At 48.0% G+C, this 27879-nt stretch overlaps 1 protein-coding gene across 4 annotated transcripts in view; it reads right to left on the reverse strand.

The window, feature by feature from the left end:
- LOC121088063 (SREBF chaperone) overlaps positions 1-27879 on the reverse strand; it is a 68379-nt gene that overhangs the window by 1792 nt on the left and 38708 nt on the right. For 3 of the 4 annotated variants that reach the window (XM_040593717.1, XM_040593718.1, XM_040593719.1), the window contains exons 5-22: positions 24455-24675; positions 22759-22864; positions 21560-21732; positions 20732-20858; positions 16049-16161; positions 15051-15145; positions 10581-10679; positions 9900-10118; positions 8485-8918; positions 7141-7335; positions 6214-6415; positions 5216-5331; positions 4513-5083; positions 3302-3387; positions 2710-2792; positions 1625-1791; positions 957-1037; positions 64-270 (exon numbers count right to left, since the gene is read on the reverse strand). In XM_040593717.1, coding sequence (XP_040449651.1) covers positions 64-270; positions 957-1037; positions 1625-1791; positions 2710-2792; positions 3302-3387; positions 4513-5083; positions 5216-5331; positions 6214-6415; positions 7141-7335; positions 8485-8918; positions 9900-10118; positions 10581-10679; positions 15051-15145; positions 16049-16161; positions 20732-20858; positions 21560-21732; positions 22759-22864; positions 24455-24675 — 3295 coding nt within the window. Of the gene's footprint in view, positions 1-63; positions 271-956; positions 1503-1624; positions 1792-2709; positions 2793-3301; positions 3388-4512; positions 5084-5215; positions 5332-6213; positions 6416-7140; positions 7336-8484; positions 8919-9899; positions 10119-10580; positions 10680-15050; positions 15146-16048; positions 16162-20731; positions 20859-21559; positions 21733-22758; positions 22865-24454; positions 24676-27879 lie in introns of those variants that run through there. The other variant, XM_040593720.1, reaches the window with a different exon arrangement.

The raw sequence follows: 27879 nt of genomic DNA on the forward strand, positions 1-27879 counted from the left end.
GCAAGGTCCAGACAAGCAGAGGGGCACCCTTAACCTTTCCCTCGCAGCTCCCCCGCTACCAACCTGCTGGATCGAATAGAGCTTGATCCCTGAGCTGCGGTCCCAGATGCTGATCACATCATCCAAGCCGCTGCTGATGACACAGGAGGTTGTGCAGGTGAGGGAGGTGACGTCCCCTCGGTGGGCGTACATGTGGCTGACCTTGCTCCCTGTCAGCACGTCCCAGAGGCAGATGGCACCATCCTGGCCCCCGCTTGCCAGCACCATCGTCTGCAAGGACACGGGCAGAACCAGTCAGGGACCCCAGAGGACGGTGGGCAGCCCCTCTGTCACCGCGGGAGCCGCTCAACGCACTGGCCCATCCTGGATACAAGCACCTCCCGCTCCCGAGCTGCAGGGAACAGAACCCCAAGCCCGCCAGGTGCAGAGGAACTGAAATTCATTTAACGGAGCTGTGAAGCGCATGGGTGTGGCGCTGCTGCTTTCTAAGCACTGCCCCGATGCAGGACACGCTCGGCCAGGCCCTGTCGCTGCCCTTGCTCGCTAGGCCGTGCAGGCTCTGCGCCAGCTTGGCTAGGCGACATTCCCAGAGCTGGGAACATTTCCTAGGCCGGTTTCAGCCCCGTGCTCCCGGCTCTGCCTGCAGGGGCTCCCTGGCCCCAGAGCCGCGTTCACAGGGCAGTTCGGGTACAGCGGGACTGGGGCTTCCCTGCTCCACAGGGGACAGGGAAACAAACAGCCCCCAGGGAAAGGGACTGCCGCACTCAGGTGAGCTGGGTGGGATTATCCCAGTTCAGCCTGTAAGGTGCACGGTGACAGTGGCCCCTCTGCGTCCTCAGCGAAGCACTATCGGTTCCTCTGGGTGCAAACCAGGAGGGGTCCCAGCCGGGTCCCTCTGGCTGAGCCAGCAGCTGTACACGCTGGCGCTCTGCCCGCGCAGACCAGCTGCACCCTACCTGATCGATGTACACCGCTGTGATTGCTCCTGAGTGACCCTGCAGCGTGAACAAACAGCACGAGTCTTCCAGCCGAAACACCTGCAGGGCAGAAGAGGCAGATGTGTGTCCCCGGGCAGCCGTGCCGCAGAGCGACACCACCTGAGCCTTACCGCTCCTGCTACCGAAGCAACAGCCTGCGCTTTGTCTTCCCTACTGCCATCCCTGCCACACGGCAGGGATAGAGCCTGCCAGCCATTCAGGACAGCGAGGCCACTGGACGGCAGTGACGGGGCAGGGAAGCATCGTGCACAGCTGAAGGGGACAGCCGCTGCTGGAAGGGATGAGGAGAAGACAGGGGACACCCCAAAACTCGAAGCCTGCTATTCATATAGTCACCCAGCCCTGAGCAAGAGGATCTCGCGCTCTGCGTAGGACGACACCTGAGGCAGGGCTCTGCCCTCCAAACTGCCGAGGGGCCACATGCAGGCAGATGAGTACGACGCAGGAAGCTCCAGGAACGTGCTGGATTGGACTCCAATCACCTCACCCCAAACACTTGCTGACCTTTGTGCACGTACACACGTCAGCTTTGCCCCCTGCCCGCGTACAAGACTGGCTCCCGTCAGCACCCAGAGGGCGGGCAGGTGCCCAGCAGCAGCTCCTGACTGTGGCCGAGGAAGCCTTACTCTGAGAGTGTGGTCCTGGCTCCCTGTGACCAGCCGTCCAGCCGCCGCCTTCAGCGCCGTGATGGGCTTCTGGTGGGCGCAGGACACGGTGTGGGTGAGCTGACACATGATAATGTCGCTGCTGCTGAACATGGGGGAGGATGGGATGCTGCTCCTGCTCGGGGCTCCTGTGGTGAGACACGCAGGTAAGTCCTCGCTGCAGCAGACGCAGCCTTACAATCCAAAACTTACTGTCACCTAGAAACGGTGTGGGCTCAGGGATGCCTGGATGCTGAGCTTTAAGGAATTTGAACCTGGTTCTCCAACAAGCCAAACACTCGGCACTCTGGCTGACACCAACAGGAGCTACAGCCACTCATGAGCTGGAGGGAGGGTCTCTGATAGGGTCCTGGGCAGCAGAACTCCCTTCTGCAAAGCAGAGACTCCCAAAGTCTTTATGACTGAGCCCCCCTGAAGCCCAAGAGCGCTGCAGTCACCCGGGTCAGAGGCAGGACAGGCAGTGGGACACACCACTTTACACCCCATGGGGGAAAGTCGGTTCCACAGCCAGACCTTCCCTGCAGAGCCTGCTCCACTTCTGGCCCTACAGCTTGTAGGCCCCTGGCCACCCCTCCAGGAACGTGAGCTTTCTCCCAGAGTAAAGCTACGGCTGCCTCCCTCCAGGCCACTCCAGAACCAAGTGCCACTGCACTGCAAACCAGTTACCACCACAGACTAGCGCTGTGTGCGCTGTGATTGTGCTGAGGCCCCAGGCTGTATCGTGGGGCCACGTGCTGTGTAAACAGGCGAGAACAGACCTTGCTGAAGGAGAAAGCGAGACGGGGGAGAGGGCAGAGGTGTGTCTCAGCCTACAGCCCTCTGCACAGGGGAAAACCAGCACTCGAGAGATGCTCTCCCTGCATAGGGAATCCCAAAGTATTCTTCACCTCTCCTCAGCCCGTTCAGCAGCTGGCAGTTGTGGAGTGGAGCATTATTACAAAAGCTGAAGCAGGTGTAAGGAAGAGCCAGCTACAAGATGGCAAGGGAGGAGGAAAAGGCTCAGCAGCGCTCAGAGCAGTGCACGGTGTGCTCGGACACTTGCTTACCTCGGAACTGCAGGTGGTTCAAGGACGTGTGTGTCTCTAGTGAAAAGAAATCTAAAGAGCCGTTCAACCGGGCAGCGACGATCCTGAGGGAGAAATGCAGGCACATAAGGGGAGGTCCTTCCCCGCTCTTACAGGGTGCAGAGCCCTGAGCCCAGACACCTTCCGAGGCGGAGCACAAACCACGCAGGCTCCCCCTGTGGGGAGGCACTCCTGACTGCAAGGAAGAGGACTCGTAAATTATATTAAACTCAGACAGCACAATAAACTGGCCGACGGCAGTGCCTCTTGAATAACAGCACACAGAAACCAAAGGCCCCATCTCCCAGCCATGAATTATTCTCGATGTTCAGCTACGAGAACGACTGAATATCTGTATGAAGAAGTGGAGCTGCTGGAACAGATCCGGACCCAGGAAAGCTCACTCCACCATGCCCAGCTTGAGGGGTGGCGTGGGAAGGAAGAGACTTTCCAGCTGAGCCTTTGCTACCTGGAGCTGCTGGACCTCCGTGGCAGGAGGGCAGGAGCTGGGGTCCTGGCTTACACCATGTGTCCTCCTCCCCTTGCAGATCACCGAGCACAGATGCAAAATTACCTGTTGTTCAGGAAGACGAGCGCTGTGATGCCAGATTGACCTTCATCATTACTGCTGCGGAGGGTCCCCTCGATAGCATCCCAGACCTGGAAGGAGAAGGGGCTGCTGCAGTGCTGCTGGCCGGAAGGGCATTGTGCACCGAGGAGCCGTGACCCTGTGCTGGGCCACAGAGAACCCCGGCCCCCTGGGCTGTCTGGTCTTACCAAAGGCACCTGGAAGGCAGCTCCCACTTAGCACTAGTTATTACAATCATCAGTGTTCTATCTTACAGTGAAGCAGCAAGTTCTCAAGTGAACACCCTCTTCACCCTCTTGAAGAAAATAGAATTTTCTTCAAATAAAATCCTGTAAGAGCTCTAAGGACCACAGTGCTGGGTGCCCTCTCCAGACACAACCCGCACTGCGTGCTGTGCTCAGACCAGAGGTCTTTCCAGTGCTCACATGGGGCTTCCCGCAACAGGAGGGACATAAGATCACACGATCTTCTTTTTCCTTCTAGTGTTACTTCCAGTAAGTGGTATTTTAATCAATACTTCACAACCTGCCTGGCCTTCTTCCTGGGGTCACAACAAATGCTTGCCCCAGTGCACCACACGCTCACCCTAGGCAACCCCGTTCCCCAGCCCGCAGCACCACTCCTCACTCCCTGTCAGCCCCACATCCACCCTGTTCCGAGTGCGAAGTGCTCTGCATTTTGAAGCAGTATTATGATGTGGACTGAAGACAAGATCCAGCAGCAGAACTCAGTCAGCATCTCAAGGCAGGTGCTTAGGAGAAGGCAGCTGAGCTCACAAGCACACTTACAGGACACAAAAAACAATGGAGTGGCCTGCCTGTGTCTTTTTGTTGGGAAGAGTGAGAGCCACTCACATGCAGCACAGGTCAAAAATAATTTAAAAATTTATTTTAAAACGTATCTTTGTTTAAAAAAAAACCCTGCATTTGTTTTGAAGCAAAAATTCTAACTTAATTTCCAAAAATTAAGTTAATATTAAAATAATTCTGAAAGTTTGTCATTGGAGATTTAAATTACAGATTAGAATTTGCTTCAAAACCTGTATCACTCCTATAGAATTCCTATTAATTCTACTTTATCTCATGACTGACCAGCCACGCTACTCAATGGCTTGGCAATCTTTAAGGTTATTCAGTTTCCAGCTGCTGCTAGCAGCTCACCCCGTGCCTGGGCTGGCAGCCAGCCTTGCTCCTCACCTCCAGCTTTCCGTTGCTCCGGCCGGCCACAATCAGGTTCCCTTGCAGGTCCAGGCTCCAGACAGAGCTCTCCATGTCTCCTCCCCAGGAAGGAAGCAGCAACGTTTTATCAAATCCCGTGAAAGACTCATCCCCCAGGCTCCTTCTGCGGCTGCTGCAGCCTCCCTCCTCAGTCCCGCAGCCCAGGGAGCGGGGGCTGCTGCTCCCCGCGCAGAAACCAGCCTGTCCATGCGGGGCGGGGAGGCCGGTGAAGCTCCTGCAGCTGGAGGTGCCGTGCTCTTCGTACACCTTACCCACCAGGCTGCTGAAGTCATACCCGCTCTCCTTCTGGCGACTGCCCACAGCGCGGAGCCGTGTCTCTGACTCTGCCACCTTCACCTGTTCGGAGAAGTTGGTGTCGATGAGAGACGTCAGGTCTGGCTGGTCACAGAAAAGTAGAGGCTGGGGAGCGCTGAGCATCCTTTTGAGCTGGTGAGTGCTCTCAAAAGAGTCATCCAGACCATTCTTGCCATCTGGACTATGATCCCAGTTTTCCTGGTAATCGAAGATGCCGCTGCTGTCTCTTCGCAACCTAAAACACAGCGATAAAAGCTCGTTTCTCCCACCTCAGCTCATTTCTTACAGAGGGGCTTGCACCAGCCGCAGAGCAGCGCCTGTGGAGGGGTCTGCCCATGGCTGAATGGCGTGGTATGGACACACGTACCTCTGTTTGGGAATAACAGTGAGGCAGTCACCAGTCTGAGCATCCCACACACGGATCTGGCCCACCAGGCAGCAGCTGACAAGCAGCATCCCATCGCTAGCCAGACATTCGATGTCCTGGGAAGGAAAAACAAGCACAGCTGAGCATCTAGCACCATCGAGGCCTCTGCATTCTGACAATTGCCTTGCATGTGGTTGAGAAACTGTATGGATGATACATTTTATGTCAAAACTACGTGGCTGGCTTAGCAACCATAGGGATACTCTGACAAGATGGGTATGTCTTTGCCCAGAATCCTAGATGTGTACTAGACTGCTGCAAATCAAACAGACTCCATCTGTCCTCCCTTTCCCTGACAAAGTACAGCCCAAAGAGATGGCAGGATCAGGAACGGAGGTGCAGCTTCTCTGGAGGACATGGCACAGCATTTCAAACTGCCAGACTGGATGCTCGAGTGCTTTGTTTCATCTCAGAATGGGAAGAAACTTCCTTCCCCTCAAGAAAAAATAGAGTGAACTGAGCAGCAACACACTTCTGTGTGAACCCACCGATGCTTTTAGCACTGGAAACACCGTTTTACAGCTCAAACGTGCACTAACTTTTGGGAAGCAGGAAAAAAGGATCCAGTAGACATTAAGTATCAGGAATCTAGAGCTACTGCAGCAAACACGGCTAGATCAGCCCAGCCAATAAAAGCTGACAGCTGGCTACACAGAGAAGGTAGTAACAGCGGTTGCAAAAAGCTCAGAGCAATTCCCAGGAAGAAATGGAAAAGTGCTGCAGGGAACTCCATGCTACACTATCCTATAAAATAAATACATACATACATATATATCATTTGCCCCGGCTGTTAGCCTCCACAGCTGCACTGCACTAAGGCTGCATAGCTGGTCTGTCCTTCGTGGAGGTAGTTATTTAAATAAAACAAAGAAAACAGAAGATGCGTGGCACAAGTCAGTAAAATGCCTTGCTTCTAAGGACTGTCTCGTCTGACCTACCATGAGGTGACCTCTGAGAACCAAGGGGACGATCTCAGTCTCAGGTGGGGAGTAGCCGTAATCGTCACAGGGCAGGTCCCCCCTCTTCCTCCTGCTGTGTGAGAGCCCGTTCTGCCCATAGTTCTTGGGGCAGAACACCCTGTACAGGCAGAAGAGCAGGAGGACCAGGATAATGCCTGAGGCCAGACCCAGAGCAGCCACCCTGGTGGGAAAGACAGACACAAAGACAAAAAGAACATAAGATAAAAGATCCAATTGTTAGTCCGTGGATCGAGTCTGACAAATACTGGGTAAGTATTATGCATGTTGCTGGTCTAAATTTTTCAGCTGAGAAAAATTTCCAACAAGCTATAGTAATTTGTGGAAAACTGGAGGTTTTTTTTAATGGGAAAATGTCGATTTCAACAAGGATTTCAGACTTTTCAGTAAGAAAAGTACATAGCAACTAAGACTGAGAAAATCAGTAGCTGGGGATCAGGATAACATAAAGTGCGTTCAACGCAGCCAAAGAAGTGCAGATTCAGCTGGCAAGCCATGAGCTTGGCCTCGCAGGAGGAAAGGAAGGTCCCTGCTTGCATGAGTTTGATCTGACACCCAATAAGCATTACTGCATCATGACATTTATTCCCAAAGACAAACTCCTATCCCTGTTAGCCAGTGATAAACCCCATAATGTATCGTATGTGCTAACAAGCTGGGAGGGACACACCACCTCCTGCCAGGGGACTCAGCTGCCGAGAAAAATAGTGCCAGGAGAGATTAATTTAACGCTGCGCTGGAGTGTCCTGAGCATTACAGGGTTTTGTGCTGAAGCTTTATAAATACTTTTTGGTCTCCCACCAGGAGAAAAGCCAAACAGCCAAAGAGCAACCTGTGTCTCCAAGGGAATTAAGGCACGGTCAGACCCTGGGTCAAGGACTCTCTCACTTGTAAAGAGTGACATCCTGGTGCCCTTGCAGCTTGGATGAGGCTTGGTCAGGCTGAGCTTCAGCATCTAGCTTCCCACTGCTTGCAGATAAGAAGGGGTGGTAGCGGTTAGCCTCCTGGGGATGCCGCACTTCTAAGGCCTCTTGTGGGTTCAGGTACAATGTGACAGGGATTGCTGGAAGGATGCTGATGTATCTGAAGGAATGGAAAGATGAGAATAGCTTAAGAACAACAAACACAAAAAGAAAGAATAATCCTCATAGGTAAGCTAGCTCATCTTCTCACTAGCAGCCAAGGTAGGTCTCAGTACGTGCTTCCAGTCCAGTAGTTTTAGGTGTTCTGAAGAGCTGCTCTGAAGTATTTCTCTATAAAGATATTTCCCAGGTCTTAACCCTTAACTCTGTGGGAGAGGTTAAGAGCCAACAGTGGAAAAAAACTACTGATGAGATCAAATGGATCTTACACAGATTTAAGTAAGGATGTAACGATCTGGTTTCCTGTGCACTGCAGGACAGGAGATCTCACCAAGAAGTTTCTTAAGCTCAGATGTGTCTATTCCTCACATGTACCATCCTCATCACTTACAGATCACAGAATCGCAGCCTGGCTGGGGCTGGAAGGGCCCCCTGGAGCCCCCCCAGCCCCCCCCCCTGCTGAAGCAGCTCTCCCAGGGCAGGCTGCACAGAGCCATGTCCCGGCGGGTTGGGATGGCTCCAGAGAAGGAGACCCCACAGCCTCTCCGGGCAGCCTGTGCCAGCGCCCGGCACCCTCCGGGGAAAGAAGTTTGTCCCCAGGTTCTGCAGGAGCTGCCTGTGGTGCAGCCTGTGCCCGCTGCCCCTTGTCCTGCTGCTGGGCACCCCTGGCAGGAGCCTGGCCCTGTCCTCCTGCCACCGCCCTGGAGGCGCCTGTGGGCATCGATAAGGGCCCCCGAGCTGCTCCTCTCCAGGCTGAACAGTCTGCTCCTCTCCAGCCCTCTCGGCCTTCCCTCCTGCGGGGGATGCTCCCGTCCCCTCATCACCTTCATAGCCTTCAACTGATAAATTGTTTTATAAAAATTCTGAGCTTCACCTCCAGGGTGAAGGAAGACAACAAGATAATTATACACCCAAGAGCACAGAGAGAAACACAACCCTTATTCTCAGACAAACAGCCCTGGAGAGTTTGGTAGCTCTGCACCGCGCAGGAGGGTGGGTTTAATAGTCTCCTCCTGCAGACACATTTGGAGTAAGCTGCATGGAACACAAATTATCTAACTCAGAAGGACGAAGGACAGAAGAAAGAAAAACGCTTGGGGTCAATTCCACAATTCCAAATGCCTGCGACACTCAATGTCAGCCCACTTGCCTTTTGGCCAGAGTGATATTGTAGTAGCTGAAGAGAGATGGCCAGTGTCTGAAGGAAAGCTTCCTCCAAATCTCCTCATCCTCTGCTCCCCAGGTAACCTCTGCTTCAGCTCCAAGCTCCATCTGTCCACTCCCTTTGCCCTCTGGTCCTTGGGCCCAAGTGTGCTGGTTTGTTTCCAGCCTGCTCAGGGACTCCAGCCCTGACTTCTGCTCACGCTGCTGCGTCTGGTTTTCCAACAGCTGTATAGGGTCCGATGGGAAGACTGAGAGATCAATCTTGGGGTCCCCAGCAGGCAGGACCCCTCCAGGAACAGGCATAGCAGGCAGACCCGCTTCACCCAAAGGACTTTGTTCGGTGACCTGTGATGTGAGGTAGGTGCGGAGACCAGCAGGATCTGTGTAAACCAGGATTCCAATCCAGATCACCGTCCCAGCCTGCACACGATGAGCAAAGAGACAAACCTGTTTAGTACACGGCCTTCACACTCCCGACACCTCCTCAGCTGTCTGAGCCCATCAACAACATCCCAACCAAGGTACGCCCTGCACTCAGTTAATAGTCTTATTCCCGGCAGACACTTATCCCCTAAGAGGATTGGGAGAGGTTGGCAGCACACACAAAAACGGAACGCGACTTTTCCATGAGCTGTCCAACTCAACCTGATGGTAAGAACCCCATTCCTCCCACACAGATGCAGAGCAGGGACGAGACTGCTTGCTGGCAGCTGGCACAGCACCTCTGCCACTCTCAGACAGGGCAGGAAAGGCTTCATTCAGGGTTCTGGCTCAGGAGCTCTGCAGGACCTACTGTAGCAGCCATGGCTCACAGACTGATATATTAATTTAACTTGAACTGCCATCGATGTAATTGACAGTAACAGACTGGACTGTGGTTTGTAGAGCTGAGGAACACACAAATTCCTCCACTTCCATTGCAGACATCCAGAACAGGGAGTGGGAGGACAAGCAGGGGCAGTAACCAGTGTAACTGCTGCAGTTACACCTGCAAAAGGAAAAGCCTTAGTCTTTCATGTAGCAAAATACCTCCATGTCTTTAGTCCACATTATCTGCAGAAAGAAAACATGATTTCTGCTCTATAAAAATCTTTTCTCTCCACTCACGTGGTCCTTGAAAATCTGCTCATATAAAAGCAGATTTTTGTCTCAAAGCAATTATCAGAAAATTACCCACTACCACCCAAACATCATGCAAGCGGCAGAGGCCTGGAGCCAATGCATGCAGAGCGATGTTCTTAGGGAAGTACTTCTTGAACTGTGTTTACCGTGGGCAGCATAAATCTTACAGGGGAACAAGGACGCATAAAAACATTGGGCTTTCCCTCCCCCAAAGCCTGTTTGGGCTGGGTTCATGTCCAGCAGGAAGGGGCAGCAGGTGACAGACACCACATGCCGTACCATGATAAGTCTCTGGGCCAGCCGGGTCCTGGCGAAGAAGTAAATGACCCGCAGCCTCTTTGGCAGGCGCAGGTTCCTGAAAGATGACGGCTGCAGGGTGATGGTGTGGGGGGTGGCAGGTCGCATAGCTGGCTGGCGTTCGTAGCGCTGAGAGCGGCTGACAGGCTTCGCTGGGGGCATGCAGGCTTCTGCTGGCAACCGTTTGTTCAGATCAGCGAGCTGCCAAGAGAAAAGCAAACGTGTGAGAGCCGAGGTGGTGAGGTCCCTTGAGAGAAATGTGCACACATGCCTATGTTTGAGTTCCCACCTTCACCTTGATGTCAGTCTGTCCCAGCTTCTCTCCAGCACACACTCTCTTCTTCATTCAGCTGTGGTCATCTGCTTTGTGACCATGTCTCCTTCAAGCCCATCTACCCTAAATCTGCACGTTTTTATATACCCAAGGATGCCTTGTTTCCTCAAGTGTCCTGTCCCCAGTCCCTGCATAACCAAGCAAGTACTGCCCTGGAACTTACAGGACTCTGTTTTTTCTGTTTAGAAAATGAAAAATCACGGGCTGTGCTTCCTTTAATCCTTCCGCAATAGCAGAGAAGGAAAATCCAAGGAAAAACCCTTGGGTTTTTTTGAAAAAAAAAACAAACAAAAAACCCCAAGAAAAAAGGGTTCTTAGCCCTTCCTTACCTCCATACGGCGAATGTCAATGGACAGCACGGTAGTGAAGAAAAACATCTGCAGAAAGAAGTCAGACACCAGGCCGACCACAGCGAAGAGGCAGAACTCCTGCAGACAGGACACACTGATTAGCTATGGCAGCTGCGGAGACAGCGGTAAATATTTCAACTTCAGAAAAAGGGAAACTCAGCAAACTCTTGCCCAGAGTGCAGGCCTGAGTCTATTTTACTGACAAATCCTATTATCGGTATTTTGTAATAGTTGAGAGTTCAGTGCTAGAAAAGTCCATGTGAGAAGCCAAGAGTGTATTTATCCGGATTCGCATTCCTTGTTCTTCTTAGCCATAAAACTTCAAAGCACCACAGGAAAAAAACAGCAGAGGATGCTTTCCCAGTTCACAAAGCGGTGGCAGGGCTGCAGCCAGAGCTCTCATAAGGCCAAACAGCCCCCAACGGTGACAGTTTCCTGAACTTTATCAATAAACCTCAGCCCTGATTTAAAACTCCTCCAGGAACACAGGTTGCTCAGGAACCGGATCAATCACTCTCCAACCAAAGACAAACCGACCGCTGGAGTCACTGCACATCTACGTACTTGCTTGTAGCCGTTCTCCAGGGCCCCAGCTAAACCATTTCTGTTTAAATCACACTTCTGGTTAATGTGTGCTTGACGGGCAAATTTCATTCCTATGCCCCTGGAAGAAAAGTTCCATGCCCACTCTCAAGAGTTCTCTGAACAACAACCACATGGGAAACGTTTGCAAAAACCGGTGTTCCTTAAACTTCTTGTAATGCTCCACTTCCCCAGCAGGTGCCATTGCAGAAATAAGGATTACCACACTGCCCAGCAGCAAAAATGCTGTTGACTCCCCTATCATCCCGATAAAACAATGCATTTTACCCTAATCCTCGTTACTGCCAAGCGCCATCCTCTCTCCCCCACTACATTCAAAACTTCCCAGCAACATAGAACTAAAATATTTTTGAGAGGCGTCTGGCTCCCCTTGGAGGTACAAATTTCTGCCAGGACCCAAAAAGGATCTAGTAAACATGGAGAGCTCAAGAAAGCTGAACATAAGCAGGAGTAAGAACCTTGGGCTAAAACAACAGATTAAAGACTCTGGCCCTCACCTGCAGAACAGAGCTGGCAAACACCGGCTGCCTGCCTGCTGGTGCCTCAGGTGTGGCGTGCTCACTGCCTGCACACCAAGCCAGGGCACATCCACCTAAGAGGGGGAGGAGAGAGGCCACAGAGATTCATTTCTTTTGTTCCCCTCCTTCCCATGTCTGCCTCAGCTTCTTGCATAAGGCTGGATGTCCATATCAGCACAGGGAAATGGAAAGGGAGAGCATGAAAGGCTATCCAAAACCTCTTAAACCCTCCTCATCATGTCCAAACTGTTAAACATAAGCAATCAGCTGCTTGTTGTCGAAAAATCGGTGTGATATGAAGTGAGACTACCCATCAGGTCAGCTGCCCCTCCTGAAACCTTCCAGCAAGAGCAGCACAAAGCAGCAGGTTCCGATGGTTTTTTTCTCTTTAGCCCCTTCCGCAACATCTAGCAGGAGAGGGAAGCAGAGGGATGAAAACACAATGCAGGTTCCTCTCTCAAGGAGAAAACCAGAAGGAAATAACAGCCATCTGGAATTCACCCAGACCTCTGCAAACAGGCTCCACAAATGGCAGGTTTTGCATCGAGAGATACTGATTCTGTTAATACCTGCACTTGCTTCGCTTAGGGTCAGAGACATCTGACGCTGCGCTAGGCCTGGAAATCTAAAATCTTCTTACACTTGGATACCGCACACCCTATGGCAAACCCAAAGTGATCTCAGTGGGTGCAGGACCGGGGTATCGGTGTGTGAACTTCAGCACAGGGTAGTTGGTAAGGGGTGGGAAGCACAGGAGGAGCCCTCACAGCACGCAGCCCTGCAGCACCTCAGGACCAATGGTGATGCTGTGCCAGGGGAACAGGGCTCTGACCCACCGCAACGCAAGGCCAGTTCACGGCTGCTCACAGTTACAAGGGATTTAAAGCGAACGCACAATTCTCATCGAACCCAAACTCTATTTTAGGACAAGGAGAGCAACGGAAAACAGAAAATTCCCTTCTACTGAATGCGCTGCACTGCCAAGGGGAAACTGAGGAAAATGACAAGACCCATCACAGCTGCTGGGGCAGGTGAAGCCCTCTGCGCAGGAGCACCTGGCTCCCCCGGCGCTGCCTCTGCTGGCCAGCACCTGACCGACCCAGCACTGCCCCGCTCCCCGGCAGCCCGGGGCAAAGGTCCCTGCCAGATTTACGCAGCCTGGCTCTCTTCCTGCCAGTGTCCTTGGACTCCGCAACGTGAGTACAGCACTTATCTGTACAGTGTCCTTCACTCTCAGGGATGAAGACAAGGGGCAGCCAGCCCCCGCACAGCAGCCAGCAGACTTTAACAGACAGCATCCCTCCGAGAGCCCCCCTCCAGAGAAAGCAAGCATCCAAGGACAGAGAGGACTGCATGGAGCACAGAGAGTGGATGTCACCACATGTGTCAAAAATACTGCAACAAACAGGAGTACTTTAATTGCAGTAATATGGGGGTGTGGTGTGGTGTCCCTTTTTCCCATGGCTCTACTGACACTGTTACATGGCTCTGACCTGTCCCTTTCATCACACTCCTCCAGCTCCTGCCATCGGTGCACCCTGGCAAGCTCCTCGACAGCAGAGTGCCACACAGAGCGAACTTCCCAGCGGTACCCAGACACCAGGGCTCCTGGCACCACACTCGCTCCACACATACTGTCAGGTTTCACTTTCTGAGGTCAAGCAGAGGCCAAAAGGTGCTAATACACCATACAAATGAGCCTAATTTAGACTCAAAGGGTGGATCATGCCAGCATTTGAGCTGAGCAATCTCTGCAGTAGGCTTCAAATAAAAAATATTAGGCCACAATAGGTAGCCGGCTGTAGCCTGGGGAATTCTACTGTAGCTCCTGTCTTGCTGCCCTCTTGCATATAGAGAGAGAAGCTCAGGAACGGTGACGTTCAGCCTACAATGCTCCAGTCCAACCTGAACATTTCATCTTCTTGGATTATAATATGTTCTAATCTGCAGACTCTACTGGTGAGCCCCCAGTGTTAAAGCAAGGGTACACACAACCCACCCCTCTTCCTGCAGGTCACGCATGGCCAGTGAGCACCTAACGAGTGCCCAGAGCAGTCTCCAACTATGTAGATGCTGGGGTGCTCCTGCCTTCGCTTGCTGACTGCGCCTGCTAGAAATTTCCAGAGACAACAGGCTGACACCTCTCTGAAGCCTGGCTGCAGAGGTGCTATGGAATTGGTGATGAAGATTTGTCTAGATGGTGCTTCTCTTCATGTAGCTCACCAGGAACAAGCCCTGCTTGGTCAAGGATCAGAAATCAAATGGGTCAGCTTCCTGATAAAACTCTGCAAGCACAGTCCTGAGAAGAGGACTGTACAGCAGAGAAAGTAACACACTGTGAGGCAGAGGACCTTGATCTATTTTCAGTGCAACACAGACCCAATGACATGACCCCTGACAGATCATTCTACCTTGAGATTTCAGTTCACCCACGCATGGAACAGAGACAGTGCTATCTGTGGTTGTAAAAACCTACAGATTTCAGTCTGGTGAAAGAGCCCCAAATAGACTGTCCACCCTAATTCTTGAAGCAGATATTCCGCAGCAGGGTTTTGTTTTTAACTTCCATCCACTTACAAGGTGAATTAGCCAGCTCACAAAAGGGCACTTGAAGGTTGGAATAAAGGCATGCCCACAGCAAAGGCACTGGGCAGCGTTAAGTTCTGTGGTAGGAAGCTCATTTCCACAAACACAGGGAGCATGAATGGATGGGGGAGAGGGAAATGACTCCCTGCTCCAGCTCCTCCCAGGGCTGTCGCAGCGAAACTAACAGCCCTGTGGTCCGGGGGTGACAGCCATCATGGCGAGTCAATGAGAGAGGCTCTCAAAACCCACACGTCCTCTGTGCACCTGTGCTCATCTGTGGTGCCGGCAACTGGAACAAGCAGGGTCTAAGCACCAGCAACTGGAACAGGGACCATGGGGGTGCAGGAGCCCATGTGTCTGGGTCACCAGTGACTCAAGCTCATCGGAGTATGCATGTCAGGCTGCGATCACTAGTGACTACTGATGAGCAGGGGTAGTGGCCCGGGAGCCAGGGAGGGGTGTGTGTAAAGCAGCTGGGGAGAGCAAGGATGCAGCTACTGGATGAACTGAATGTGTAAGCCCAGCTACTGGAAGGATCCCAACTGGGGAGAATGGGAATCCAGGGGCAGCTGCTGGACAGAAGGCTAGCTCCTGAGGGATCCACATTGTATAGATGTACATATTTCCCATTAAAAGACTCCTAATCCAACCAGTCAGAGAGAAGCAGAATACTGCACGCTGCATTCCCTGCAGTGCCTCCAGGCCTCTGTCCTGCAAACTCAGGCTGATCAGCCATACTCACCTGGATGGCTGGGACAAGGGTGAAATACCCGATCAAGATGATCCCAAGCTCTGTCGCCATATTCTTCATAATGGACCAGCTCTCATTGCTCAAGCCTGGAGAAAGGACATGCAAAGCCAGGTAAAAGGAGACTGTTCACTAGTGGACAGACATGAGCATAGCAAAAAGGAACTGATTTTCCTTCTTTAAAATTAGGCGTCTATAGATGACAGGCAAAAAAGGCACTTTCAGGCAAAAATTCATCTGACCTGTTTTGAATATTGAAGTCAAAGAACTGGGCTGTAGACTCCCAATGTCTTCATTAGCAGGATTATCATTAACTACAGAGGGAGCTCAGGATGACTTTCTCAGCTCACAAAACTCTCCCGATTTAAGCAGTCCGAGAGTACTGCACAGGGCAATACAGGGATTCAGAAGTGTAAAGGACCACTGAGTTTTGAGTCCTGTTTTCGATCCTGGATACAAACCACCTGTATTTTCAAAGCTAGGTAGATTTTTCTAGCCATCACTCCAGAGTCTCTCTTCCCTGACTTTTAGAAACACCTTTTAAATTTGCAAACTCCCTTTATCCATGATTTATGCACACTGAAATCCTCATGCAGGTACAGAGTGTATACATAATAGAGAAGATAATTTTGTCACAGGCTCAGCAGAACTTCGTATGACCTGTGGACTGCACTTAGGATATTCATGACACAAAGACAAGGTGCTAAATAACTATACCAGGAGATAGAGCTCTCCCTTACTCGTGTTTTAAAACTTGTTTAGCTGATGCATCAGTCAACAATCTCAAAAAGCAGTGCCCACAGTTACAGGCTTATATTAGTTCTTGGAATTAACAAAAACAGTACAAAACGACTAATAGAATACAATTCACATTCAATACACACAGCTCTTGTTTCCTTCACAGAGCAGAATTAAGATGATTCCCCATCTCCCAGTCCTTGGGTTGCCCTAATTTGCTTTCCCTTAACAGTTTTCCAGAGCAAGCTGCATACCTTGGGCAATGCGTAGCTTCACTTCCAGGTCAACGGGCGTAGAGACAACCGACTTGGTGAGAACCAACACGTTCTCTAGGCCAATCACTACAACCAAGTACGGAAATATCTCTCTAGAGGAAACAGAACCAGAACTGAGAATAAGATCCTTGGTGAAAAAGAAGGGAAGAACGAATGTTAAGCAGCAAACACACATCCTAAAGTCAAGGTAACAAAACACTATCCAGTGCTCTTAGCTGAATCTCTTCTCATAAAATACTGCTCTATGATGAGGTAAGGGTTCTGTATTTCATAGGCCCTGGACAGATATTAATATTTTCTCAAAGCTGCGTGATTTTCTGGAAAATGGCCACCGTAGACCACCACTAAACCAGTCTTAATGCTTCCCAGTTTGGGACAGTGCCCCTCTAAGAGTCTCTCCAGCATGTAGTACAAAGAGGTGCAAATCAAAAAGACAGGCTTCAAACACCACTGCAATAGACTCAGTAGGAATCAGTCAGCAAGAAAGCGTTGCAACAAGAGGGTAGGAAGCACGTCCCATCATCAACAGTGAAAATTCTGATAAATCACAGCTAAGCGTTATATTATACAAAACCTTCCCCAAAAAATTCTCAAGGAAGAGCATGGACAGTGCCTGGTTTAGACACCCAGTGGGCACAAGCTTCCACACCTTGCAGTTGCTGTGAGCAATCCAGTCTCAGACAGCAAAGGAGACACATGAAGGAGCTTCTCTGTTTGGAGGACATAAATTAACATGCATGGAGCTCTGTTCTCCAGTACTCCAGGCAGCTCAGAAGACACAACACTGAGAACAACATGAAATGTACCTATGCTTTGTGCATAAATAAATTCTGCCAGGGATGGTTTCTACCCAAGAGTCAAGAGAACACACTGAAATGGATCTGCCCTTCAGAATACGTGCATGCAGAAAAGACTACCCAAGGTCACCACCATTAATTTATCCAACTCTTTTTCACCCCTAAATATTTTTTCTCTCTTTTCAACTACCTGCAGTCCGGATCAGACAGAAAAAAAGCTGTTCTGTGCCAGAACATGGTAAATAGCAAATCTCTTCATTTCCCTCCAGGTAAACTTAAGCAAAACCAGTAAAGCTTTCCCAGCAGAAGGGTAATGGATTTGTGCTGTGCTAGTATGTACGGGTCCAAAAGGAGAATGTGCGTGCATGCGTACACACCCCTTGGCACATCACTAACAGCCAAGAGGGGTAAACAACAGGGGTTCAGAAGAACACCACCTGCTTTCTGTCATCACCTGCCATAACCCCCAAGGACCACCCTCCCAAATGCTGTTTTTGATCGCCTATGGCCATCTGACATGGGCTTCAACAATGTTTGCACAGATGTAGCTGTCAGCAGCCTGTACCTTACAAGCTCAGCTGGGGAAAAACACTGCTAACTCAGCTACTTCATTCCAGTTGATTCCTTGAACAAATGGCAAGCCGAAACAGTAAGAGCTCCATTGAAAGCAAGACTACATAAAAAAACCCAAACCCCTAACTTCACGCACCCTTCTCCAGGTATCCTAACTAAATTTTAGCTCTAACAATTCTGCAATGCATTGGTCCCTTCACCTCCTGTTTTAAAGCTGTGCAGGCAGTGGACTTCCATAGTGAGTGAAAAAAAAATATAAGCCTCTCATGGGCCACTTCTTGTTAATGTCAAAGAATCCAAAATTTAGCAAGCACAACTCAGTCCTGCCTTTATGTAAAGCATTTTCAGTTCATAACCTGTGTCACTCCTCCAAGCAGTACTTTAGGACAGGAGACAGATGTGAGAAAAGCTCTTTGTAATCCTTAGGGATGGAAATCTCTAAATAAAGAGAATGTAGCAAACATGAGGGAGACCTCTGCTGCCCAGCACAGCAGTGTACCATCCTGCAGAGCATGTTATCTGCAAGGGCATGCTCTTGCAGAGTCCTTGCAGAGTCATGTCCTTATGCACAGTCCTGCAAGACAGGCAGGGGGTCTAGCACCATTTGCAGAAAAGCTGCAGTAAGCCTTCAGAAGGCAGTACAAATACAGAAAAGAAAATTCATAATTCTCTCATCAACTATGTCCTACTTAAACCGTAGCTTCTACTGCAGGAGATAATTAACTAATAGTCCCAGGTTATGAGTTTCAATAAGTCCTTGACGAGTCAGCAGTTTTCATGTTAAATAACTGGCAGTTTAAATGCAACGAGACATCAGCTTTTCTTGAAGAGCAATGTGACTATGCAGGACAAACAAGCTGCTCATGCCCTGCAACTCCAAAGCCTAAGTTCATTTGTCCCCATTCAAAGCGAGGCAGATGGCAAGAGATCCTCATTGTATTTTCTGCCATACAGTGCCAAACACTGAGAAAGAGCTTACAAGAGCAGAGGGAGATGCCATTATCATATCCATCTACCGAAACATTTACACTTCACTTACTGCTTTGATGCCAGAAGGTGCTGCATCATAGCATGATCCAGCATCCCAGAGAGTCAAGAGAAACACTACTGTTAACTCATAAAGAAAACAGATCTTCTCTGATTCCATATATATTTCAGAACAGAAACAACCTCTGGTTTATCCAAAATGTCTGGAAGATTTACCAATTTATCACACCTAAAATGCAATTGTCCACATTTGAGCTAGTCAGTTTAGGTCTTTTTTGTATAGGTCACAGGGAGTAGTATCTTATCGTTTCAGATTGTGATTCCTCTAACCTAGCTGAGATGCCAGCTTGTGGGTTGGTGCCTTGTGCTCTGGGCTCTAATCTAAAGACTCTCCCAGTCCACCAGCACAGAGGAATCCCACGTCTAGTGAACTCCTGGCACTCTCCTCAACTTCACTATTTATTCTTTCTTCTATCCTGCACAGATCTTGTCACCTATTTCCACTTAGTTTTCTTTCCTGTAAAGTAAGACTAATGCCTACCTCACCTATAATCATTTTGCTACATTATAAAAATTCAGTGATACTGGTTAAGATCCAGCACAGATATCCTATCTGTGGCAAGCAAACACTGACCTCTAAGCAGCAAAGCTTTATTTTAATATCTTACAAAAACCAGTGAGGGAAAAAGGCTTATCATAAATACAGGTACCGTTCAAAACGAATACACCCACATCTGGAAGGCTCTGCTGTAAACAAAACAGACAAAAAAAGGCTGAAAGGCTGATCAAAGTTTAACCAGACTGCAGCCTAAGCTGGCCAAATCCTAGCATGCCGCCACTGGTATATGACACACCAAGAACACTCTGTTCCCACCGGGGAATCATGTAACTAGAGGGAAAGTGCTCTGGCAGGCACCAGGGAATCAGGAAAAGGTCACTCACCAAAAGTAAAAAAACCCTCAATGTCATCACACCCCATCACCACAGAATCCAAGGGTCTTCCACCTAATCAGACATATCTATGAAGTACTGCAAGAATTAAGTTTCAACCCCACACAAAACTGTCCATGCAATCATTTAATAATTTCTAGAAATAAGGACTGAATTAACTCTTTCTATCCTGTAGGAGGAATAACTAGGTTAGTTTAGCCCTTCTGTGTGAAAACAGTAAGGGTGACAGCAAAGGCCTTGGTCATTGCACTAACCAAAACTGTTGCCTTGGATTCCTCCCACTTATCTGCATCCAAGTATCACCTTTTTTCTTGCATTAAAATCATACAACTCCCGGTGGATCCTATCGGGTTTATTTGTACAGCTCACAGAATAACACTGTGATGATCCACAATTAAAAGTTCCAAGACACCACAGCAGTAAAACCAGAAACAACACATATTTCATTTTCTGAAGCCAATTATTCATAGCCCTTTTAGGCTTCTAGGAGAGGAATTCTTTCACTTGTCTCTGGCTTCTGGTAAACTATCACCAGCACTGAGGAGTCTTCCTCGTGGGTCAAGACTTTTCATTGTTCCTATGGTATATAGCTGCAAGGAGGAGATGGGAAGAAAATGGTAGATATTTCCTTAACTACTTAGGAAAGGGAACTGAAAATCAAAAGAACGATCCTGAACTGAACTTTGATTAATGAGTAATGGGTAGGTGAGGTGCCAGTTAGAGCATTCTCAGGGGTTTTCAGCTTGGCACAAGTACAATGCACGGCAGTAACCACATCAGAAATCCCAAATGCCAACTCTAACACATACAGGAACCCCAGTTAAGAGAAGAGTGGACAGCTATCAGCGGTGGGGGCAAAGTCACCCAGGTAGCCTCCCAAGCACAAATAAACAGGTCAGTTCTGCCACCTTTAAAGATTTTTCTGAGTAAATGTAATAAACCTCCATCAGCCAGAGAAACAGTAACAAGCCCTTCTGGATGCTATGACAAGTCACTGCAGGAGGAATGTATGTTGGAGCCTATGTAGCTGCCAGGAAATCAAGTTATGAATAAGACGTTGTACCAACAACTCCCTTCTGCTTTAGGCAGAAAGAGCCAACAGCTAAGCAGTCAGGCATCCCCAGGAAGACTGAGACCCAGTCAGGGCAATCTGCTGGCCAGCAGAGACACATGGCCCACATTCAGCCCAGGAGAGCATCTGATGGTGTTTCTGCACAGCAGTGTGTAGAACAGTATCACATAAGCTTATTTGAAAAATATAAGGTCTTAAAGATTAAGCATTTCACAACTGTTTTCAAGTGATTTCACCTCCCTCTACCCTTCTTTAGGAAGAGGCTTTGTGATGGAAACATACCCTCCATTAAGAGTAGGTGTCAAACCAAACAGCGTGCACAGCCCAACGGACATGAGCAGAGAGCTGAGCACTGTCACGACTGCTGCCAGTGCCAGACCCCATTTCGACTTCACCATGTCAATCTTCCCTGAAAAACAGAATGCAAAATCTCAGTTACCAAGCAGAAGAAAATGACATATTAATAAAAAATTAAGAAGGGATCCTCATCCTGACTTGTACCAGCGGGTAGCTTAATAGCCTGCAACCCAGAAGTCATGGTAGTTCAGTCTCAATGTCTGAGATGCAGCTCCCAGCTCCTCCCAGTAGGTACGAGGTACTGTAACAAGGGTGGGACAGAGGCTAATGCACGGCCTGGAGCTCCCAACTAGTTCCAGTACAGCACTGTTGAAGCATGAAAAAAGGAACAAATGTGGCTAGTAAGGTCTAAAACCACCAGCTCAGAACATGTATTTGACCTGTCTGACAACAAATTCATCTCTATAAACTGGAAAAAATGTCATTAGTATGGCATTTTACAGCTGCCCAAGACAGCAAACACCTCAAAATACATCACAAGGAATAACACCACACTGGCTAAGAGGGACAAATTAGCCAAAGTCACATAAACAGGACTACTAATTCTCTACATGACAGTTCAGGGTAAAATTTCACCAACACCTTTCCTGCTGGAACAGGAGGGAACTGCAGTGCTATGGACAGGAGTCTCTCTTATCCGCAGCCAGGGAAAGGGCACTGCACCACTGACCCCTTACATATATTCAGCTGGCAGGTGTACAGGTGACTTATTAGCTTGCTCTCCCCTCAAGGCTCTCCACCCCACAAACCTACGTGTGGAGAAGTAGATGTAAGCGAAGAGTATAATGTAGGTGGTGACGAGGGGTATCAGCTCAGCAATGCCAATCTCTTCCTTGAAGTGGACATGAACAATGTTCTCTTCTCGCAGTGTGCAGTTAGGGCTGGGATGCAGCAGCTTGAGGCGAGAGCGGAGGCTGCTGAGGAACCTGAGGTGAGAAGCAAGCAGGAGGATGTCACTTAACACTGTACCCAGCAACCAGCACACAGTTCCAAGGAGGAGCTCAGTGGGTACAGAGCAGGTAGGAAGAAACTCCATAGGTCCACACAGACTTCACACAAAAACACTGTTCTCCCTAGGCCTGACTCCTAAGTCTGCTCCTCTGTAGACCAAACTACATCTGTCACATACGTACTGTGGCAATCTCACAGACCTTGATTTCTACGAAGATTCAAAGACAGCTGTGAAGACTCAGCAAAACTGTTTAAAGCAAAGGTTCATCATCCAAAATCTTGGCCCTGGGGGGAACAGAGCATGCTGTAGTCTCAAACATCCCCTGAATTTTACATAAGGATATCTGATGAAAGGTGCTACTGACAGTCCTTGAGGCTGAAGGGTGCCTGCATGGGCAGCAGCAGAGCAAGTTTCAACTACTGTGCTGCCAATTCTGTCCTACGCATCCCTTGGGGAATTCTGTGCAGCACTGCGCAGAGCATTTAGTCCTCAGATCCACTCAATCCAAGCCAGCTTTGCCAGCAGTGCCAAAGGGGTTTCACAGTTTGTACCAGCTGAATTAGTGCTTACTGGAAAGCAAACAACTCTGTACCAGGAACTGGGTCAAAACAGACCTACTGGGCCTTGGCCGCAACAATGGCAGCTCTGTGTGCAGATGCTCTGATGAAGCCATCATCAGAGGAACTCCCATTGGCAGCTTTGGTTATTATACATATATATATATATATATATATATATATATATATATACACACACTTCTTTAAAGAAAAACTGAGAACTGATAGTATTTTATTTCCTTAAAACACAGCAAGTTTTCTCCTAAAAACAGCAACTTGTTTTTCCACACCACATTCAGAAGATCCTAACATACTCTATAACACACAAGAAAATGGAGATCAAAGCAGAATATAACAATAATCAGAGCAGAGAAAACAGCAAACTTGCCAAGAACCGAACAAGGGATCCCTAACACAGAACTAGCACAGCTAAAGCTCCTTACCTGGAATCATATCGCTGGAGACCCAGTGTGACAGTGTATGATACCACTCGCTTCCTATTATAGAGGTTCACCCCGCTGTACTTCCCAGGGAGTCCAAACAACAGATCTGCAAAACCACAGTATGAATGAAACATTAGGATAACAACAAATAAACAAAAAAGATGGGATACAGGAGGTGTTCATTGTGAAGAATGCCAAATGCCGAATGTTCTTATAGGAAGTGCTTTCTCAGTGCTCTGGTGAGACCTTATTAATGTGGATAAATATTTTATGCAGGAGAGTAAAGCAGCAGCATCTCTTCTCAAGGGTGCCCACTGATGGGACAAGAGGCAATGGGCACAAATGAAAACACAGGAAATTCTCTTTAAATGCAAGAAAAATCTTCCTTCCTGTGGGGAAGTTGTCTGTCATCTTCTTCCTGACTGGGCAGTCTGCAGCAGACAAGGTTTGCCCTCTAACCCTAACCCATAAGCTCTCAACTAGCTCTCTTGCTCCTAAGCCAAGGTCCACATGTGCCCACTGCTCACTCACACAAAGGACAACTCCTCGCCCTCCCGGCATGTCCTTCCTGAAAAGCCTACCTACAGCAGCATTCCAGTATTGCGAACTACCCCACACCACCTCTGTCAGCTGGCTGAGGTTGTAGCCCTCCAACTGCACACATTTCCAATTCCTCCTCTTCGCTCCCCATGCTCTGTGTGTTAGCATGCAGGCACATCAAGTGGGCACCCAATCCAGCCTTCAAAAGAGAAGACTGGCATCATCTTTAAGGATGAAGCCAAAAAAACCTTGGATGCTTGTTTTTTGTGCATGTCAGTGTGTGATTTGAACCAGAGGTTCCAGGAAGACTTCGCATTGTAAAGGACTATTTAATGTCTCCACTGTTTAAACTTGCGCGCTAAAATGCAGACCTACAAAAAAACACCCACAATGAGAACACTGTCACTGTTCTCAGGATCTCCCAGGATACTGTGGATCACAATCTCGTTTGTGAATGAGTTCTCAAAGAGCGGCTCCATGCATCCAAACCACAGCGTGCATGCACTCTGGATGTTCAAAAAACAACCTTTAAAACAACTTCCTTTAGGGTTACGAAACCACTTTTCAGACATGACACATGACAGGCTTTCTGAGATCTATAAAGTTCCTTTAAAACCAAAGGAACAGCACTTTCTCTGGCCTTATGGAACCACTAAACAGTATGATCCCAGACACAGCCAGAGGTGTTTTTTTTTAATTAAGAGAGAAAAATACTTTCATAATATCCAGTGTCAGCTTGGGCTATATGCAAGGAGCTATCAGTGAATGCACAAGAGGCCACAGGATGAATGTTCATTTATCTGTGACAATGAGGCAGTCTTTGAGTAAAACACACTGCAGCATGACAGAAAAAGACAGAGCATATGTAGAATAAGGGGAACAAAAAGACTTAGACAAGTTACCCGCTATTTTTACACCTACAGAAAGGAGTCTGAGTGAATTCATTCACTTTCCACAAATAAGAGAACTGGGGTCAAATACAGATATAAAATGAGAAACGACATATATTTGGTAGCTTTGCTTCAGATGCTGTGAGTAACAAAATGCCACCCAATTTGGTAATATTGCCCATCTAGATGTTGCAGATACCAAGGACAAAACAGCGATGCAAGCTGTAGGCATTCATCACAGCTTCTCTGGCACTCCATTGTTTTACCTTTGAGAGTAGCTGATGTTTGTAATGTCTTTGGTTCATGCTGGTGGATGGTTTTGATAATATCCGGGTCAGCATTAAATCGTTCTCGGTCATTCTGCCAGAAGTTCCCTGGAGACAGTAAGAGGCAGCCGTGTTCGGGGAGCAGATTCCGCAGCTTCTTGAGGCCAGGCAGAAGATCTGTTACCTGAAGGCAAACTTCCTCCAAGCTTTTGACACCAGAACTGAAACACAAATGTTAGACACTGCCGTGTGTGTTGCAGCTCTCACCAACAAAAGGCAAAGGTGCCAAGATGAATACCCCAAGGACCTGCAATCACCATGTTACTGCCTTTGTTCTTTATAACCAAGGATCGAGAGCCTCGGGCCATAGAGCAGGATCCCACTGCAATGGGTGTACAGACTCCAGAACCCCACTGCCATTTCTCTGCATACTGTCTGGCCACCCAGCTTTCACTCTTTGCCCATCAAATTTTCAGTTCCACATTTAAGATACCCCCAGTTGACAAAATAAACTGTCTCCCTGGAATTCTTCAAAGACCTTAAACTCCTCTGCATACCTCTTTCCACATTGGTGTTGGGACATCTTACAGAAATCTTTATTAGCCTTCCTGAGGTGGCATATTTAAGGTGTACAGAGTGCTCTAAGATGTACAAAGGATTCGATATCAGCAGCTGTGTAAAATGTTTTCAGAATTCCTCTGCATTGTATGGAACAGAAAAAGCCTTACAGGTTCAGAAGTTAATAGAGGTGTAACTGGTATGAACTGGAACTTGTGTTTGTTCCCCAACTTCATTTTAACACAATTACATAATCCTTATCAGCTAGTAAAGAAGCAAGACTCAACTTGGGCTCACAACGGGATCTGATTGCGAAGGTTTAGTGCCCAAACCTGCCAGTGCGCTCTTTGGCTAGACAAGAAAGAGCTGCTGGACCAGAGGAGAACAATTCCCTCAGCATGAGTTGGGCGACTGGTGGGATCTGCACAGGATGGGTATATTTAACAAAGGCTAAGTTAAGACACAAGAGACCAGTCTTCCCTGGCTCCAGCCTCACAGATTACAGAGAAGGTGGCTCCAGAAGACAGATCAGTTAGAGTCCTACTGTAAAATGCCTTCTCTAGAGGAGTTTTTTTTCTATAATGACTACAAAGAGCAAACATGGAAACCAACCAGTGATGATTTGAGCTATGTCTTTGTGAAAACTCCCTCCAGAATCTATACCCTGTCACCACATGGCAAGATACCTAGGAATGTCACAGCTATCAAAAGAAAATGCTAGAAAACATGCTCAAAAATACTGTGTTTACAGGAATAAAAGCTTTCTGAAAGATAATTTAAAGGAACTGATGCAGTGATGCTTCCGATAATAGCTCCAGGAAGAGTAAGACAGCTCTTCTTTTGTATTTCAGCTTTACCCAACTCTGAAACAGAACAGTGATGACAGTTTATACTGCAGATAAGCCTATGTACAGTCATTTCTGAAGCAAACACACGCAGCTAACATCCCTACCAGTAGGTTGTGGAAGCAGTGAGACCAAAAAACATGAACTGAAGCAAACTACAAATTTCAGGTCACTTCTGGCTTTTTACTAATGATGACTGCTCAAAGTTGTTAAGCCCTCGCCTTGTGTTTCCCATCCAGTTATCAATAATCTTCAGCTCCTTATGTACTTTAGTGTAAAAGAAGGCCTTTTTTCATATTAAGAAAATCAGTTGCACTTAACTTTGACACTGAAAAAAGCAACTGACAACAAGGAACTTCATAATGACTTTTAAGATACCTTCACTATTTGTCTCAGAGTTAGATGTTTCCTGAAATATCCAAGTCTGTCACCAAAATGGGAGCTCTTATCCCAAGGTTTCAGTCTAAGTGCTTAAGTCTTTTCCTTCTGGTGGCTATGTAAGATTAATTTTGCTTCCACGCTGCATTGCTGTTCATCAAGGGCAACACCAAGGGGAGATAATGAGAAGACAACAGACTCCCTGGGAGCAAGTTGTTTCTAACTTGCAATTGGCAACTACATACAGATTACTATCAAAAGTCACACATATGATAAAGGAGAAGACAGACTGAAAACACAGAAAGAATGTCAGTGCCAAGGCTTTGTGAGCTGGTAGGGATGAGCTCCAAATTTAACAGCATAAACGGCATTTCTAAAAAATGACCACAGAGAAAGCAGACAGCTAGCTTGCAAGGAATGGTTTAAAACAGGACAAATCACCAGGAAAAGTAGTAAAGCAGACACTCAAAAATGAAGCAATGAAGAACGCTGTCAAGGAAGTATGAATAAACAGTAAATCTTCCCTACCCATGTGAGTTAGGGGACAAAGAATAAAGCAAGCTCCTGGCTGAAAAGCTAGGAGATGATCAGACTCTAATCCCACCATTTTTCACCACACTTGGCCTGTTCTCAGCATCATTATTCCCACTGAACACAGAGAGACAAGTAAGGAAGCCTTTTGGTCCTTAGAAAGTAAACACAGCCAAGAATCTGACCACAGATAAAAACTCAGAACTTGAAGGAAAACTTATTTCAAAAAAACTCAGAGGCAAATTAATGTGTGTAAAATGCATTCTTGGTTTACAAAGAGAGAATATGCCAAACTAATCTGAGCTGTCTTTTCTTTAAAATGCCTGACTTCTTGGATGGGGAAAGCACAGCAGATCTCATCTACTGGGGCCTCAAAGCTTTTGATGCAGCACCACACAGAAAATGCTTTAGTTCAATTCACAGGAAAGACACGAAAGTTAGCACAAAAATCGTGATGCAGTAAAGAACTAGGTTATGAGGGAAACGGTCATGTAGCTGCTGAAAGGAGAACCACCAGTATCAAGGAAAACAAAGTGGAATTTGTCACAGATAGTTCAGAGAACCAGGGTTTTTATTTTTTTTTTTAAATAACCCTGGAATAAGATATGGGGACATCTGCCAACGACACAAAATAGAGAAACACTGTTAATACAGAAAAGGAACAGAGTATCTGAGATGGATGATGCGAGGGCTGGAATAAATTTAATCCCCTTTCTATTAACAGTACAAATTACAAGATCATGCACTTGGGGACTAAAAACAGTTTCTGCTATAAGGCAGGAGCTCATCAGCTGGAAATGACAGAGCAGGACATGGGAGACAATAATCAATCACTTCATAATGTGTGAAATTGATGTGACTGGCCATGAAAAAGGGACCTGCAATCTCACTGTATTTCAGGAGGGGCATTTCCACAGAAAATAACACACAAATGAGACTTCTCTGAGAATACTGTCTACAGTTCTCATCTCCCACATTCAGGAAGGAAACGCTAACAGTGCCAAGAGGAGGAACCAGGATGACAAACTGAATACAGAGCTGTCTTACCAGGGTAAGCAAAGAGTTTCATATGTTTAGCTTAACAAACAAGGATTTGGGGTGGGGAGCATGAGT

Source organism: Falco naumanni, chromosome 4 (assembly GCF_017639655.2).
Source record: "Falco naumanni isolate bFalNau1 chromosome 4, bFalNau1.pat, whole genome shotgun sequence".
Taxonomy (NCBI): Eukaryota; Metazoa; Chordata; class Aves; order Falconiformes; family Falconidae; genus Falco; species Falco naumanni.